Source organism: Amphiura filiformis, chromosome 1 (genome assembly GCF_039555335.1).
Source record: "Amphiura filiformis chromosome 1, Afil_fr2py, whole genome shotgun sequence".
NCBI classification, from domain to species: Eukaryota; Metazoa; Echinodermata; class Ophiuroidea; order Amphilepidida; family Amphiuridae; genus Amphiura; species Amphiura filiformis.
In genome coordinates this window covers 74,104,641-74,123,213 of record NC_092628.1, presented here as the reverse complement: position 1 = coordinate 74,123,213, position 18,573 = coordinate 74,104,641, and the positions used below count along the sequence as shown (strand labels likewise).

The window sequence follows — 18,573 nt, the reverse complement described above, 5'->3', positions numbered from 1 at the left end:
ATCTACTGAAGATAGCATGATTAAAAATACTATGGTGAGCACCTCAAGATGTGAGAAGGAGTGTTCATTGTAGAGCTTTCAGAGTCATAATTTATTGGCATTAAAATATAGCAAATATCACAATTTTTCAATTTCTCTGCTTTAATTTTATCTGAAACAAATGGTTAATGTTACCATTATTAAAAACAAATATTTAATAATAATACACTGCATTTAGAATACTACCCGGTATCATAACAGGTACATTTGAGGTGACATAATTATATGTTATTTTAACCAAAGTATGTGCATTATACTTTTGAATTTGGCAAAATGAAATTTTTTTTAAATCATAATTTTCCGTTTTTATTCAAATATCACAATTTTCAGCTGTAAATGCTCAGCCTATCTGTCTATCTTGATGGTGTCCACAATGGTTTGACTACTGAACAGTTAGGATATAGAACATATTAGGATATTTGAGATGAGCATGAAGAAGTAAAGATGCAATCGAGAGAAATAAACAGAAATGCCCAATCAAACCTGCTTGAATTACATTGCCTTGTCATCCATCCAGCTTTATTATATATATGCCTATGTAATTGAGTCCACAGATCTGCCACATCTTATAAAGATGTTACAAGTATATCAAAACAAATGGATTAAAGACAGGATGTTTTCTCTGTTTTGTCATGTTTGTGGGCACTATGTGTGCAACTCTGCCATATTACGGTGTTACCAAGTGCTCGTCTGTGATTGGTCACAATACTTTTGCCGGCTCATCGACAGATCAACATTGCTACTTGTCAGTTTTTGACAAAGATTAAAAGCAGGCAACAGAACTTGGAGTAATCCTTTTGAATAGTCAGCATTTTGATATGAAATCTTGAGGTACTGCATCTGTTTGTATAGCTGTTTAATGAGTTTCAGTTACTCCTTCCAGATCATTGATCATATCAAACTTGTCAAACTGTTGCTTTAAAATCATATTATGTTACTGAAGATGAGGCCTGGTTCAGACCTTTATAATTTGATGTCAACATTCAATCTGTTTCAAGTCATTTTTATCTTCTAACAAATCTTTGTTGATGAAAAAGTATTAGCCATCAAATATTCTAGATGTTGAATGCTATCACCACCAAATAGGCTATATGATGTCAAATACTTGTTTTGTCAGCAACAAAATTGTTCAAAGATAAAAATGACTTAAAAATTGAACAAAATTCTTGTATATGGAGTATGAATCAGTCTTGTTTCAGAGCAATCACTCAAAGAAAAGATCAATACATATGAACACATCTTTGTAGGAGAGTACTGATTAAAGTATACACATAAGTGACATGCTGCCAAATGACAATTTCATCCAAATAAGCTCAGATACTGATTGGTTTCACTGCAACTGAGGGTAAATGAAATGAATCAAAATAGGCAGGATTTGTATTGCAGATTGATGTCAATATCAAAGAATAATTGTGATAAGAATATTTGAGAAATATTTTCTTTGCACTTATATCAAGACAATGGTATCTGCAGTGCTGTATGGTGCAAAAACTGATTGAGGAGCCAGTGGCTCCTAACTCCAACCGCTCAAAGTCATTCTGCCACAATGGTTTAAATCTACGTTCAATTTTAAGTTTTTTAGGCTACTTTCATTTCCAGTTCCATGACTTTACATAACACCACTATATACCTTGCATCATTAATAGTATTAGTATTTAGTAGCTGTTGGATTACTTGATTTTATTGTTTCATCCTCCTTCTCCTTGTTCCCAAGGTTCATCAAATTCAAAGTTCTTTTTTACTTTGATGCCATCTTGAGTACTTAAAACAATCAAAACTTTTGACCTATCCTATCCTATTTGCTGGCGATTAAAAGCTTCAACAGTTGGTCGCCATTGGCGCAAGGGATTGGAAGTTTAGTCGCATTGGAAAAAATCTAGTCGCCAATGCAACTAAAATGGTCGCACCATACAGCACTGGGTATCTGACATGCAAGCTTTCATTTAAAAATCATATTTTCAGTTTGGCTGTGTACATGTTGCCTGGGGCATTGCCCTACTTGTCTGGATATTAAAATGTAAAGATTGACTTTAAATCTAAACAAGATCATCTTTGCAACAAACATGACAACAACAAAAAGATACAAAAAGTTGTTAACAAAATGTTTCACTTTCAATAATTTGTCTTTTTTATTTAAATTTCATTAATGTCATTGAATGTACCATTGAACTTTAACTAAAATACATTCACTATTTTTTTATTTCTTATTTGTAATATCTCTCTATGCAAAAGTTCAAGATAGTGCTGGATACAATATTTTTAGAAGAGATGCGCAATATCATAATCAAGCAAAAAAATTTTAATAATACTTAAAAAAAAGCTATGTCTCAAAGCCGCAGCACACATTCGTTTTTCTTTAGCAATGTCCATGTCAGCTGAAATGACAAATTCATTTTTTATTTCCTTTTTCTTTCTCTTTTTTTCTTTTTTCTTTTGCCGTAAAATCATGAAATTCTGAGACAAATTTGGAAGAAAATTTACTTGATTCGATACTTGCTTTGTTTAGGTATAAAACAATTCATACTTGTACCCCAAATGTGTAAATCAACAACAATTTTATGCTGTGTACTTTCGAACACTCAAAAATGGCATCTTAATTCAAAATTTAAGTGCTAAAAAAATCTTTAAAGAAAATGAAAATCTTTGAAAAAAACCGCATTCCGCATTAGTTTTTGAAATTGCCATGGGCTTTGAGACAGCTTTTTTTGTTCAGCCTAATAGAATGCCTGAATCAAATAGTTTTAAATATAGATATAATTATAACTCCCAAGGCTTTTTGTGGCTTCAATTTGCTCATCATAATGCTTCTATTTTTGGCAACATATTTTCAACACTCAAAAGGTTTTGAATTTGAATGCGCAGCTTCATTATCAAGTTAACATTCATCACCCGACCTCATTTTATCCGTTTAACCATTTACTCTGCAACATCATCTTGATCACTTGACCTGATTCAGGGCTATATTTAGGGCTAAGATAAAAATGCAAGTTCAGGCAGCAAATAAAGTACAATTTATTGATTTTAACCATAATTTATAGCCTAATATTAGGCATGTCCACTAAAAATTGAAGTACTTTTAAATTGATTCAGACCTAACTTATTGGATGGGAATTGATGAAAGAAACATTTTGGCGTTTAAATAATCTTAATCGGACGTTTCATTCCAGAGATATGGCCTTTCGAGTGTCACGGTTTTATATAGGGCTGCTAGAACATGTTAAAAAGTTAAAGTCCAAAAAGGAATACTAACAGAAAGTGCAACTTTAAGGTACTTTTTCTTAATGTATTTATTAACTATCTTATCTGGAACATTATATTTGCTTATAACAACATGAAAATAAGATCATCCTGAAAATTTAATCGATTTTGTTGACATACAACAAAAACTATAAGACCTCAAAACCCATGGTTTGTTTGTTGAAACCTCAAGCATGATCATAGATGGCCGCCATGGAAAATATCTCCATAGAGGAGATGAACAATAAGTGCATTATTTCAAATGAAAAGCGGTAGTCTTAAACATTGTTCAATCTTTTAAGGTCAGCACATTTTATCTTCAAAAATTATTATATTTCATCATGGCATAAGTTTGGTAACATTAATCACTACCAATTTTGAGAAATTTGCTCCAACTCAAAGGTTATCTTTACTACATTGAGCAATACACTGTGTGCATGGAAGCCATGATGGTCCCCGGTTTTATACTCCCTATGAAATGGACATGGTAGTGAGAAGTGCACGGGAAGTGCATGATTTGAGATGGCCCATGTAGGCTTAAACATTCTTAAATTTCTTAACATCCTACACATTTTGTCTTCATTAATAGTTATATTTTATGAGTATGTAAGTTTGCTTGTCTGATTCACTCCAAATTCGGAGATAATTGCGTTTGAACACCTGATGCACGGAATGGTGTCACTTCAACCTAGTTCATTAAAAAAAGTTGATCTCTTCATGCAGGAAGGTCCTCTCTATTTACTGACCAAACAGGAAAAAGTTTGGTGAATGTTTTCTGGTGGAATCAGGAATTTCTTGAAACACCCTGATATAGGCCTACATTTGGATCAAAACAAGTATGTACGCCATTTAACATGCCTGGGATTTCTTGTATCGATAAGTTTCTCCATAGACAATACGTGTGTGAGTGCACGCAAACAAAAAAAAAAAAATCGTTCTAGTGGAAACTGTATTGAGAGTGGGCATCCCTACTAATATTGCGACAAAAAAAGTTGTTTTATTGTTCTCATCCGACCAGCCCTAATCGGCATCTTAAAATAGTTTCTTCACTTTTTTTGAAATATGAATGAAGTAGTATACAGTAGAGAAATATCCCAATTCATACCTATTTGGGCTATTTGTTTTAAGCTAATTATTAGGCAAACATGTTTTGGCTCTGACGTTTTTTATTATTGTTTTAAAGTTTAACCAATCGGACCGACCAACCCTACCCCAAGGAAGGAATCTATGGACAATCGTATGTGGTATAGCCTGCTAATGGTTAAGCCGAAAGCCATGTATTAAGACAAAATAAGGCATGAGAAATTAGCTATATGTATTTGAATGGGACTTCAATTTTGTCAATACTTCTGTTTTCCTTGTTTTTTGACAAGTTGTTCATTATAAAAATACCTAATGTCAATTTTAATGACTTATTCTTCACTTTCAGGCAATTTATACACAATTTTAATTTTTTTCACACTTTTGCTGCAGGATCATTTTTGGGTCTTTATACTTATAGTAAGACCCTGTTTCTATAGAGAGATTGGCATGCCAGGAAAGAGCATATTGTCAAAAATATTCAAAAAAGTCCCAAATGTCAATACGGATTGCTTGATAAAATTACTTGCAAATGAACATAAGTCCATACCACATTTTGTGCATTCCTCACGTAAAAAAATAAAATCCTAGGCTCCTATAGCCTTATCCTTTGTAAAAGTCAGTAATTTAAAAATTATTGCTTATATTAGAATCTATGATATTGTATGATTTTAAAAATAGACATGTAGGCCTATTTTGTTAACAATAATGTGGTGTGATCTTGTCTAATTGGAAATTAGACAGAGCATAGACCATGTAGACCCCTTCTAGCACTGCTAGGGTCTACAGACAGAGGAGGAAGTTTACAGGATATTGCAGTCTGCAGAGATGTAAGGTGTCAAGGACAATAAAATTAGAATGAATGGACAATGAAATCAGTTATTAGACACAATTGACCTAAATATGTGACATGATCAAGGAGAATGAGTCACATGTCGGCCCCGGTCGAAAATGAGTTTTACACATGATTCTAAAGAGGACATTTAGAGCTTTCAGAAACTGAAAACCCCATGTTGATACGACTTTTTTGTGTGAAGTTATGTCAATTTATCAATCGCTGAAAACAATATAAAACAAAAGAATTTTAACACTTTCTTTGCCAATATCTCAAAATCAATATTAGCGACATCCGACTCATTTCCCTTGATCATGTCACATATTACAGAAATTAGTTGCTAATAGGCCAAATTATATTGACCTAAAGCCATATGATTATACCATTCAGTATTTGCTTGTGTACAAATAACAAACCAAATTGGTTTGAGGAGGAACTCGTGGCTAATGTGGTTTAGCACGATGGACAATGATTAATATTACGGTACATGTACTGGATGTAGAGTTTAAATTGATCAAATAAAGCAAAATAAATAATATATACCATTTAAAAAAAAGTAAAATATCATCTGTACATTTGATTGGGTCCTCAAGCAAGTACAAAATGGGTTCCAAAGCTGATCCCTTATGTGAACAAAACAGTGTGAAAATGGTCCTTTTGAGAAGATGGCATATTGCATTGATCCCTGACTGGGACTTGCAGAAAGAAAGTCAGGTGTTCTGATACTTTTTTGATCCCGTATTGGAATTACTTCAGTTCAATGTGTGTTTAGCCCCTTACATACATTATGATACAAAGACTTCTTGTGAAATGTTATAGGTACCCAATTATTCGCCCGGTGGGTTCAGTCTTCACTGACAATGTGTACGCATGATGGTTCCAATTAGGGGTACTTTTCAAGAAATGTCCGCGGAATTTTCTAGGACAAAATTGTTCACAATTGTCCACATTAGGGGTGCTTTGGAGCAAAATTGTCCTTGATATGAAAAATAGGGTGTATTTCTTGAACTTTCGTCCGCGTTTTACCGCTACAGTTTTCATTATTGTCCTCATTTCCCCATGAAATAGGGGGGGGGAATTCAAAAGCGTCCTTGAAATGGTAAAATTAGGGGTATTTATTTCGGAAAAATGTCCTCGATTCCTCATGATAAGGGGGTGAAATGAAAATGCGTCCTCAAAATGATAAAAATAAGGGAGGTATTTGGTTTCTTGATTCGCGCAAAATAGGGGGTAAAATTGCTGCAAATGTCCTCGATTCCCCGTGAAATAGGGGTCATTTTTAAATCCTGGAACGGTCATACGTCCTACCTTTAAATACAAACTGAACCCACCGGGATTATTCGCCGGGGTCATTCCAATATATGTAGTCTCATTTAAAAGTGTTATTGGGTGTTGGTTCATTTTGTTGTGCACAACATATTATGGAACTGAACAGACTCATCTGGAATATATATATAGGTTAATATAAAGTAGGCCCTGAAGTAGGACTATTATGGTCTATAGGCCTTCAATTCAAACCTGAATTAGGTCTGCTTTTGTAAATGTTATACAAGTGGTCAATATGACTAACTGAAGATAAGTGGAACTTTATAATTGCATTTTGTAAGACTCTTGACCTTTTTAGTTTGTGGATGGTAGATATATGTCATACTTGACTCATATATTGGAAATATTCCAATGAGACAAAAATACATCAGATTTAGCTATATCTTTGCCATGATGTTATTCAGACTGTAATATCGCTACATGTAGGTATTATCATAGATCATCTTGTTTTTTTCCGGGGGTACTCAGTACAAATGACCATACGGGACGTGCATAAACATGGGTAGCATTTTCAGCCTTCTGGTATATCAATGACCCTTTTTCAAAGCCTATTTTGGTATATGAATGGGTCCTTTTTTCAAAATTTTCTCAATTTTTTCGGAAAACAGCCCAATTTTTCCTTAATCTAGCCAAAATTTTCAAAATTTTCCCAAAATTTTGGGAAAATTTGTAAAAACTAAGAAAATTTTGGGTAAATTCGGCCGAAAATTTTGACTTTTGGTATATCAATGGGTCCAAATTTCTTTAAAATTGGTATATTTATGGGTCTACTTCCAAAATCTCAGCGGCACGTCCCTACCAAAACCAAACTTGAGTACCCCCCCCCCCGGGGTTTTTTGACGATCTGTGGGTAATGGGGTATTATTACACTATTTTACAATATCCGACAGAGTAAAGGGTTTTAAATTACAGCAGTATAGCAGAAGGGTTATGATGATGATACATGTTATGTCACAAATTGATTCTGTTTGACTCTGATAGAGTGAAGTGAAATCTCAAAGAGCCCTTCAACATGTTAATGAAATTAAATCTGTATTTGCAACAGTGATCTTCATAATGGATTTCAAATGAAGATATAATTAGTAAAAATAAGCTTAAATATAGTTGTGATTGCATGTAATTGCTCTCAGCAGAATCATAATCAGTTGAAGATGCAGGGATGGTACTCTTGAGATGCAGGGACGTACTCTGTATCATGATATTAAACTCTATACAGTCTGCAAACTAAAACTTAGGGGCTGCGCAATATTATGAGTGGGGGGGATGGGGTAAAATTTCATAATGGCATGACAAAAATTGCTTGGCCCTTCTCTCCGGCTTGCCAAAATTACTTTTTGCCCCCTCCATCTGCCTTTCAAAAAATCTTTACCCCACCACTCCTTTGCACATGCATGCCAAATTTTGGGGTTTCGAATTTGCAAACCTTATGTAGTGCAAGTGTAACGAGCAGGACATTTTGTGCAATTTAATGTTCCTGTACTGGTTTACAAAACCTAGAGTGTACCGGGGTATTATTTTAAAGATGCCACATAAGACATAACTGTATGCCCCCTAGTGGTAAAATCATGCCCACCCCACCCCCAATTTAACCTCCCCAGGGCTCATAACTATTGCACACACCATATGCCATTGGCAAAGAAGAGTTTGGATGGAATTGCCCATACAATCTTTTCACTGCTCATTCCACTTCAACAAAAAATGACTGACTTCAAATTCCCAAGTCCTTGCAAATTAAAGCCAAAATTGGGGACCATTGTGTGTAAAACAATGACTGATGTGAAACACATTTTTGAAATTTTGGTATATTTTGGGGGTACAAATGTGGCCAAATATTGACAAATGGGTTAAAATTGCCAAATCACCTCTATTATTTACCAGGTCAAATTGTACTTTCCCAGATATCAGCCTCCCCCACCCCCATAAAACCCTCTACTTCATATCTCGATATGTACACACCTATTTCAAATAATATCCATTGGGCATTCACATCTATGCATCTTTCATCATGTTCATCGCTATTTGAAAGGAGCGCACAAAACATTTTGACATTAAAGTTTAAACATGTTAAATTGCTATCTGCATGCCTCATGAAGAAATGACATTCAACATACTCAGTGCTCAATCACAGTGACTCAATAATAAATGCCAAATGAGATGTAGTCATCTGTCATTATGAGGATCAAAATGATATATGACATTAAATAGCAGGCTATAATTGGTGTCTCAATTAGCTAGTGACAGGTCAATTACACCAGTTTGTCCTCATTTGCCCTTGTTGAGTTCATATGCTTGGATCAAAGTATTTGGTTGGATCAATCGCAGATTCTCAAATTGATGTTTTGCAAGTTTGCTGCATTTATAATTTTAAATACTTCTTGCTCTATGTTAGTACAGCTTACAAATTTATGTTACTGCTTGTCTTTATTTAGAAGAAAAATAACCAATTCAACGATTTTATCATCATCTAAATAAATATGATCCAAAGTTTGTACAGAAATACAAAATGAATAATAATTTGTGTCTGAAAGATCAAACTGTTCCTCTATTTGTGATTAAGATTATATGGACATGAATCTATTTTTATGATGTTTCCAAATTTGCACACTGCCATTTGTAAATTGAATTCCTACTTGCTTGTTAGTACAGCTTGTTTTAAATGTATAGTCTTTATTTAGAGACTAAAGGAGTAATTCAATGATTATCAACAATTCCATCATATCAAAGTTAATCAACAATTTTATAATAATTTTATCACGATTCCTAAACCTTGGCCACAATACAAAGTAATAATTTTAATAATCTGAGTCTGAAAGTAAAGAAACTTAATTGCATATCAAGCAACATAACAAAGGTTGAGAGCCAGAAAGCCTCAACTCACAATCACCTGCTCCCACAAAATGAGCATAAAGTCGCCAGGGCACTATAGACGATACAGTCCAATTAATCAGGACAAAATACATAGAAAACAAAATATTGATTTATGAAGGAGCCAAAGCAAGGAGCCAACTTTATGCTCATTTTGTGAGAGCTGGTCATAGTGAGTTACGGCTTTCTGGTTCTGAACATTTCGATAATTATTTGAAAGGGTAGACTATTGAGACTGTGAATTCTTGTGATATGACAAGAAAGCTGACGACTAGATAGGATTATCAAAACACCTTGAGGGTTAAAGCGATAGATTACTCAGTGTCCCATGTAATTAAAAGATGAAATTGAATAGGATTTGTACGGAAACACAATGGAAATATCGTGCAGCCTTTGGGTCATTTGTGCCATGTTATACCATGGATACCTCTATGAGATAGATTCAGTGTCTTCCCATGGTAACATCGCGATTGTAACAGAATCAACTCACGAGTGTCGAGTGGCTATGATTTTTGTCATATATAAGTTGACTGCAAATGTTTGGTTTTATTGAGACACTTTTTTTTCAAAATATCACATTACCATGTTGTGGCTATAATACGTGCTATATGAGGGCTTATTTTATTCTTCATTAACACTGTTGTTACAGTTATAAATGTGCTTACAAATTACATATGAGGGTCATTCAAAAAGTTCTACCTCCATTATCACATCTCTGTTATCTTACGTTTTAGGCTATTGAAATTACCCATGATTATATTCTTAAGTCTTGACTGCAAAATAAAATAGAAAAGTTATTTGATGAAAATGTGATTTTTTTTTTCAATTTCCTAGCACGTAAGATAACTGAGATGATGGAGGTAGAACTTTTTGAATGACCCTTGTATAATACTGAAAGAATCTATCTTATCTGTTGGCTACATCAGCATTGTTGTAGCACGCAACCTTTTTGGTGTTGGAAAATTTTAATCTACAGATTATTGTATTGAAATTTAATAGTACTACATGATATGCGTTTGGATCTGTCAGTTTGTAACAAAGGCTGACAAGATTTAAAGCTTCCAAGTTATCATAGAAGGTATACCTTTAGCTTATGCCTACCCAAACCTGGCGTCTGTCAGACAGTCCCTTGTTATCTAGTGTTAGTTTAGAAACTACTGAAGTATATGCCAAATGATAGTTAACCATCTTGAGTAGATATAAGCTTACTAAGTCGTACTGCCCTAGGATATTTGGGTTTCATACTGAGATAAAGAGACTCCTGATGAACAGCACACCACAAGGTTGATTTCATAAATTGTAATGCATTCAATTCAAAGGAGTGTTGTCATAGACCTGGGTCATAGACTGTAAGTGTTGTTAAGGGCTATAGTGTAACCCACCTAATATATCGCAAATTTAAAAAAATCTAAATTTTTGATTTCAGAATAATGCAATTTGGTGTGTCTGATGTGGTCTCAGGTCCCAATGTTTTTATCTTCAAGTCTACTATTTAAAACATACTGAAGCTTTGGTTCCCAAATCCCAACGATTTTCTGTCCCGAAACTACGATAAAAACTGTTTGAACACAGATTGTTTAAACTGCACAATAATTCCAAAAGAAAATTATGTATGTGATGAGCCACCATTCAAGTTCATTTAGTTATTATTTGCAAAACTGAATCTGTAGGGAGCACAAAGTGGTTTCCTGTGAGCGATTTTCGAGAGCAAGCCCAAAGGAGTACAAAAGAGTGGTGTTTTTAGTCTATATTGTGAAAATGTAAATCTGGAAATGCTAACAAAAATTGATCATGATCTGAAAATCTTTTTTTTTTCCAAGTCTTGAATCAGCTAGGCCAGTGAACTTGCTTTTATTTCTCAAAGGAGCTATAGAATTCATGGAAAATGTACCACTGTCAATTCACTGAGCTCAGAATAATGCATTAGTAATATTGATATTTGAATCAAAATTTGTTGATGAAAAGCTCAGAATAATGCATTATTAATATTGATATTTGAATCAAAATTTGTTAATGAAAAATTTAGTTGGATATGTCATGTCAATCAGAATTGCTTAATTATTATTTAATTGAGTATTTCGTAAGCTTCAGATTTATGCTGTATGGCAAGGTGATTTGAACTTACTTTAAATTTCCAGCTGAGTTGACAGTATTAGTATTGAAATTCTAATGTATAAAAATATAATTGTATAATTCTCTTTTTTTTTCAATTTCAGAGCAAACAGCCTGTGCATCTCAGCCTTGCGTCCATGGTCTCTGCCACAGCACTAACCCGTCATCATATACATGTATGTGCTATATGGGCTGGAAAGGGAGCAACTGTAACATAGATGATAATGAGTGTATTAAAGATGACCGTTGCAACAGTAAGCAGACTTGTGTCAATCTTATTGGAAGTTTTGAATGTCGATGTCCAGCTGGTTTTACCGGAGAAAATTGTGATAAAGGTGAGGTTGCAAAATTTTAACTTGTACACTTTCTTCATACACTCCTATATCAAAGCAGCCAATCAGAAAAGTGGTTAGAAAAGTACCGTATTTTGTCAAATAGTCGCCCCCCTCAAATAAACGCCCCCCACCACTTTTTTCAACCAAGATGTTTCAAAAATTCTGATATTTCCATGCTATCTTGTGTAGTAAGCTTACCAAGTTGCTCACATGGTTGATAATAGCAGCAATAAATGGCGAAAATCTGCATCGGCAACCCGGAAGTGAACCAAAAGTCAGTGTCAAAAGTTCATAGTTCATCATTTTAGTGTGACTTTTAAGCTTACCTAATGATTTTAACGGAATTGTCGTGCTAAAATGACCTCTAATAAACGCCCCCCCCCCCCTGGGAAAATGTAACGCCCCCGGGGCGTTTCTTTGACGAAATACGGTATGCAGAGTGCATTGATTGTGTATAATGTGTATTCCGTGTACTACGTGCAGTGCTTTTGCAAATGCTCGTGTCGTACTCATGTAGGAATGATTCATTTTTCGGGTGGGTTGATGCATAGGTTGATGCATTTATATTTGGTACTATTTTCCAACATTTTAAGGGATAATTTTGTTATAAAAATAGCAAGACCTGTTTTTCTTGTGTATGAAATAGGTTAATAAATGCATATTACTTGTTGCTTAAGAAACAGTACAAAATAATGCACTTTTACTGAGATATTGATACTCTAATGCACTCCCCCTCCCTTCGGGGCTCATGCATTTGACACAATTTCACTCCCAAGTGCTAGGTGTTTATTAACTATTTTTTAGGATGTCACAAAGTATTAACTAGCACATGAAAAGTACTCTTTTTACCCATTCATTTTTAGAATGCATGGAAAATGTTACATAGAGATGTAATATTATCAATCTGATGGATTTATTTTCAAATACTTTTAGATATCTGTACAGCAGCCAATCCCTGTGAGAATGGTGGTAAATGTGAGAGGGCGCCAGACACAAATATTGGCTACACCTGCAGTTGTCCACAAGGCTTTGGAGGAGAGAATTGTCAAGGTAACCATGGTAATAGGTCACAATCCTAGAAATCAAAATTCAAATGTACTACTGTATATTCTCCTCCTGATGAAGATTAGGGTTGGGTTAAGTTAGGTTTGTGAAGAAAATTTTTCAAAAGTAAATGTTTTCTATTAGATCTGAACACATGGAAGTTTTGGAGAAAGCATCAATTGGAGTACCGAATAATAGACCTAATTTTCCTGATTATGTAAAGCACATAAAATCTTTGTAATGTCTATGGTCTTTGGATTTAACCTTTGATGCAAAATAATTATTTTTTGATGGGGGTCAAACCCCTATCCCATTTCTAGGGAAAAAAACAACAAATATTGGCTCTTTTATGTTGATTATTTTAAAAGGTGGACTTATGTCTAAAGAATTTCTTGTAATAAACTATTCCATTTTTGCCATTTTTCACAATTTTTCAGAACATGGACCCATGTATAAGGATTTTCATTGAAAAAAACATAACCCCATGTCTAGGGATTTGTTGTGAAAAGGCAACAACAGGTCTCTGTTCGTATACTTCAACATTGAAGGAGAGGAATAAAAATTACTTTGGTTTGGCCCCTGTGTATAGGACTTTATACACCTAATTTCTCATAGCGTTACATGTATCAATGATACTTGTTCTTTATTGTACACTCTTCATAGTAATTTAACTCTTTTATGGAGTATTCCTTCTTGTACAGATTTCAATTCGTTTTATTTTAAATATCTCTCTTTGACCTGTTTCTCTCTTAACACAGCCTCAGAATGTGCTTCAAATTTCTGTCACAATGGAGGTATTTGTTACGAAGCAGATGACACTCAATTCTGTGAATGCAGTCTGGGATACTCAGGCAACTTCTGTGAAATTAGAGAAAGTAAGTCACTTGGCGGGAAAGTTGCATGATATAGGAGTCACATGATTTTATTATTGGCAGTGTTGGTATTGCATTTGATCAATTTTAATAGGTGATTGCAATTAAAAGGGAATCTTAGAAATTAAATTAGTATGTTTAAAATTTATCTTTGCAAATTGTAAGCTGGGATTGTAAGGTGATGAATTATAAAGGCAGGTTATATGTCAATAATTCTACCAAAGAAAGAAAGAATGAATGAATGAATGAATGAATGAATGAACAAATAAGTAGGGACACGAAGGACCCGGCCCAAGAACACACACAAGACTTTTTACTATTTAACCGAAGACCTAACTGCAAATGAACACAGTTTGCAATCTGCAGTAGGTCGCAATTGCGTACCAAATGCATTTTTGAGATATGTCCTCTGTATCTTGCAATAAACATATTGACCTTGGCTGTGTATCATACACAAAATTTTGGTCCTTGGGTTTGTCGATTAAATGTCAATCCAGACATCCTCGGTTTTAAAGCAATAATGTCAGTGGTCGGGGCAGGCGTAGGTAGAGGAATGTGTGTGCATTTTGAATGAATGATATAGAGTATTAAGAGTGGTTTGGCGGATAAATTTTAATGAAAATCAGACTGCAGCACTACAGGGACCTTCCTACTGCATAACAGATTTAATGAAGCATGGTGCAATCAAATTAACAACCAATATGAATGTTTGGATGGTACGGTATCTAAGAGACGTCAGCTATGATCACATGATAGCAAACGCCTTAAGACTCTATATATTTTAGTGTATGAAACTATTGCCTAATTTGACACTATTTTTGCCCATGATCGTGATGAAAATGGCTATATTGTGACAATTTTGTATTTTACACTATTTTGGTCCATGATCGGGGTGAATTTTGATGGAAATGGGCTCCTTGCCCTTTTTCTTTTCCTTTGGTCAGTCACACTTTTTTGTCAGTTTCTTCCAGATTTGTCAATTTTTTTGTCCTATTCTTAGTAATTCTAATGACATTTTTATCTTTTTCATCCCTATTTTTCCCAGGAAAATGTCCATGGCAATTTGCCCCCCCCCCCATGACTGCACCACTACAAACACCACACCTTGCACCATTTATATGTGAGGATTCTGATTAAGAGCTACTTAATTTAATTTGTCATTTCTGCTAGAATCACACTGTAAATGGAACATGGTGTAAACTTTTTCCGCTTAAGATATTGTACCAATGTGCACATGACTAACACAAACATATATTCTTTAGCCTTGGTTTGTGTTCGATCTTATGCAGGTGAAACAGCATATTTTAATTTAGTTTTGAAGCTCAATTGGATTGCTAGTGCAAAATGCAGTGAGCGTAAACATTGAGATTTAAAGAGATACCGATATGTAATTTAGTGTCTGTGTCCCAGTGGAGCTCAGCAAAAATGTTTTTAATTGGTTTTGGTTGCATCGGCATGTAAGACTCAAGACCCGATAAGTGTTAGTAATAGCAGGGATATGGTAATTTTTATATTTTTTTTTAATAGTGTGTGTGCGTGTTAGAGCATAGACAGAAGACATGTTAAAGAGAAGCTTGTGTGCATACTATTTTGTGTTTGTGCACATATGGATTCAATTAAATTCAGATTTATTCAGATTTATCAACATTGTACAAATAAAAAACATAGTATTGCACAGGCTAATGAAATACAAATTCTTATTTACAATTTAACAATTGATTACATTATGTAAATGAGTGCACATTACAGAATTAAATACTCATTAAAGTTTGTTTGGTTTATATAAGGCGGAAAAAATAAGACTCATAACACTGTGTATTGATATAGAATGGCATGCACGTAGTTGGGCACAATGCTTACGCTAGTTGTGCATTGCGTAATGCGTGACTGGCGCACGCTTTAAATTTACATTTAATAAATGTGAATTTACGCGAGCGTGAGTTGGGACTTTATTGACGCGCGCAGTAACAAAAGCCAAATAATTTCTGCCTTATATAAGCCGATCAAACTTTAGTAATAGTATCGGACAAAAAAATGTGTTGGTGACACAAGGAGAGCCAAACCAACAAGTATAATATTTTATAAAAATTATTTCCAAAACTAGAACCAAAACAATATATAAACAAAAACAAGCCATAAAAGGGAAAGGATATGTTACTATGATATTTGTGTGCATAGGGTGTGGTGGTGGTGTGCATGGGGGTATAGGTGGTATGTCATAAATGAGCATGTGTGCACAATTTCAGCTTCCATGAACAAAGTGAAGAACTGCACGTTGGGCAAATGTTGCGAGCTTGGCTTCAAAAGGTGGCTAGGGTATATGCCATGGTGGCTTGAAGTTGAAGTAGAGGAAGAGCAGGTTTAGGTTTAACATTATATGCACTGCAGAACCTGGAAATAGGGATTTGAATTAGTTCTGCACAAATCATTAATATCTGATCAATACCTATACATTTTATCAACAGAATGTGCATGTTGAATCAGAATGTGCATGTTGAATCGGAAATATTTTGGGTTGAGGCCATCTTAATTTAATAGTTTGCCCGCTCGATCGCATTAGTAAAAGACTAAAATCGCCCAATTTTTGCGTGCTATTCCTGCTGGATTGAGTAAATGTAATTTTTTCACACATTCCGCATTAGGTCTTTAACTTGGGAAGGGAAGGGCTCAGAGGATGATTTAAGGAAGCCCCATCATGCACTGTAAAAGTATTATCACTAGAGTTTCAACTGCCACTTTACTTTTCAAATCCCATTGAACTCTGTGCAAAAGATGTTGTTTTAGAATTGCCCGTGTGTCATTATTACTTGGTCGATTTCAGATCTAAAGTGATGTATGCATGAAGGATAATTCACACCTTCTGTAGATAACATAAAATGTGAAATCGACTGCCATTTTGAATGTGTATTTATTGTAAATATATCAGTCCAAATTCAAATTTAACCATGCACGTGTGTATGCAGTGGGCGCGCAGTGGTGTCATGTTCACTGAACACAGCTGTGCTAACCGCAAGACTTGCTGGGAAGTGCTTAAATCATCCTCTGGGAAGGGCTTTGAGACAACTATTAAATTAAGATGGCCTTATTTCAATATTATTTTCATATTTTAACTTACTAACTTTATAAACCGATTTTTTTCCATTCCCCTCCCTTGAACCACACCATAAACTTGTATGCGCTTGTTGGCATACACATTCAGATTTCTCACCATGTGAGAGCCAACCATGCGAAATAACAGCATGTGCAAAGAAGTTAACGACACCACAGGATACGAATGCATGCGTGAGTTTGACGATTCACGATTACGATTTCATCGCATTGTTGCATGAGCCTCATCCTTGTCTTCCTGATACCCCGCTAGTTTTCTTTATAAAATCTTTTTGCATGATTCTGAGTTCTTATTACTTGACTCCATTATCATCTATTGTAATATTTTCCCTTTTGCATGCTTCTAAAACGGTATAAATGTGGATGTGAATTTTGTCTAACTAACATAAGGTTGTTTATGCCAGCTTTTATTGTTATTTGTTTGTGCATGGTGCTTGTGCTGCTTGCTTAATATATATTAAGTAAAGCTTAGGTTAAAATTTGCTGAGAAATCAGTGCCAAAACTAACTAGACGCCGACGGTGACCCTTTTTTAATGCAATACCTGCCTGTAGAGGATGAACCAGTTGGTATTATATATGTGACACAATCTGGTCCATGGGGGCCATAGGCGGCAAATTTGAAACCGAGATAAAGGCAAAAATATGGAGTAAAAAACAATAAAATAGATTTAAAAATATATGCATCACAAAACCTCACAACTTTAGAACCAAATATGCTAGACCTTTGGTGTTTTCAGTATATGATATAGCCCAATGTTACTACAAGGTACAAATTATAGTAACTCAATTTTCAAAAATGCCTCCTTTGGCCCCCATGGAGCAGATTGTGACACATATGTCTTATCTAGCACACTGTAGGTGTAAACTTTGTGTGACAAAATATCCCGGCAAAATATATATCCTTTGTTGAACGAAACATTTAATATTTTACCACAAACAACCAATAACACAACAAAAATATTGAATACATCTTTTACCACTTTGCCATACCTCAGAATCATTTTTAGTAACCAACAACTAATTTGTGCTTGATAATGATACAGGGATGTTTTGCTCCTTAGTGAAATGTACATCCTTTATGATTATGACCACTGGATTCTGACTGGTAGTTTGATTGAATTGCCTTATACACTAGCTACCACAGATTCACCAAAGGTACACCAAAGTCAATTCAGTAGATGCGTATGAGCTGACCATGTTAATGACAAACTTTTCATGTCTTAGATGAGCTTTCATAAATTTATTAAGATGTTTTTTGCTAACCTCTCTATATTGTTGTAGCTTTCTTTTTATCATATGCTTTGCTTGCTATCATGATCTCTGATGTGTTGTTTAAATCTTGCTAATATACTTTGTAATAAGGATGTGAACATAGTAAATATGATAATGCCATGCCAATATGATCAAGCAAAAAGAGGACAATTGTCACCAAAGATGTATATCAGTGGTACTCCCTATTCCAGAAAAATACAGCACTATTTTTTGGGGATTAAAAAAATAATATCAAGTTCTGCCAAATGAAACATAGCTCAATCCTATTCATTCATTTAGTCCTAGCTGGAGATAAAAGAAAAAGTTAACTATTTTACTAATTTCTTGAAAAAAGAGCCAAAAACATGCATGACATATCAGTCCTCATTTTGTTTGATGTGCATATGAATTTCAGCAGTTGTTTGCATGCCTACAATGAATTCTGTATTCTTATAACATAACAGGTAC

The 18,573-nt window shown here is 34.5% G+C and overlaps 1 protein-coding gene across 2 annotated transcripts in view; it reads left to right on the top strand.

The window, feature by feature from the left end:
* Positions 1 to 18,573, top strand: part of LOC140153139 (uncharacterized) — a 61,967-nt gene that overhangs the window by 26,324 nt on the left and 17,070 nt on the right. For both annotated transcript variants that reach the window (XM_072175787.1, XM_072175795.1), the window contains exons 4-6: positions 11,599 to 11,829; positions 12,763 to 12,879; positions 13,632 to 13,748. In XM_072175787.1, the coding sequence (XP_072031888.1) occupies positions 11,599 to 11,829; positions 12,763 to 12,879; positions 13,632 to 13,748 (465 nt within the window). The remainder of the gene's footprint in view (positions 1 to 11,598; positions 11,830 to 12,762; positions 12,880 to 13,631; positions 13,749 to 18,573) is intronic.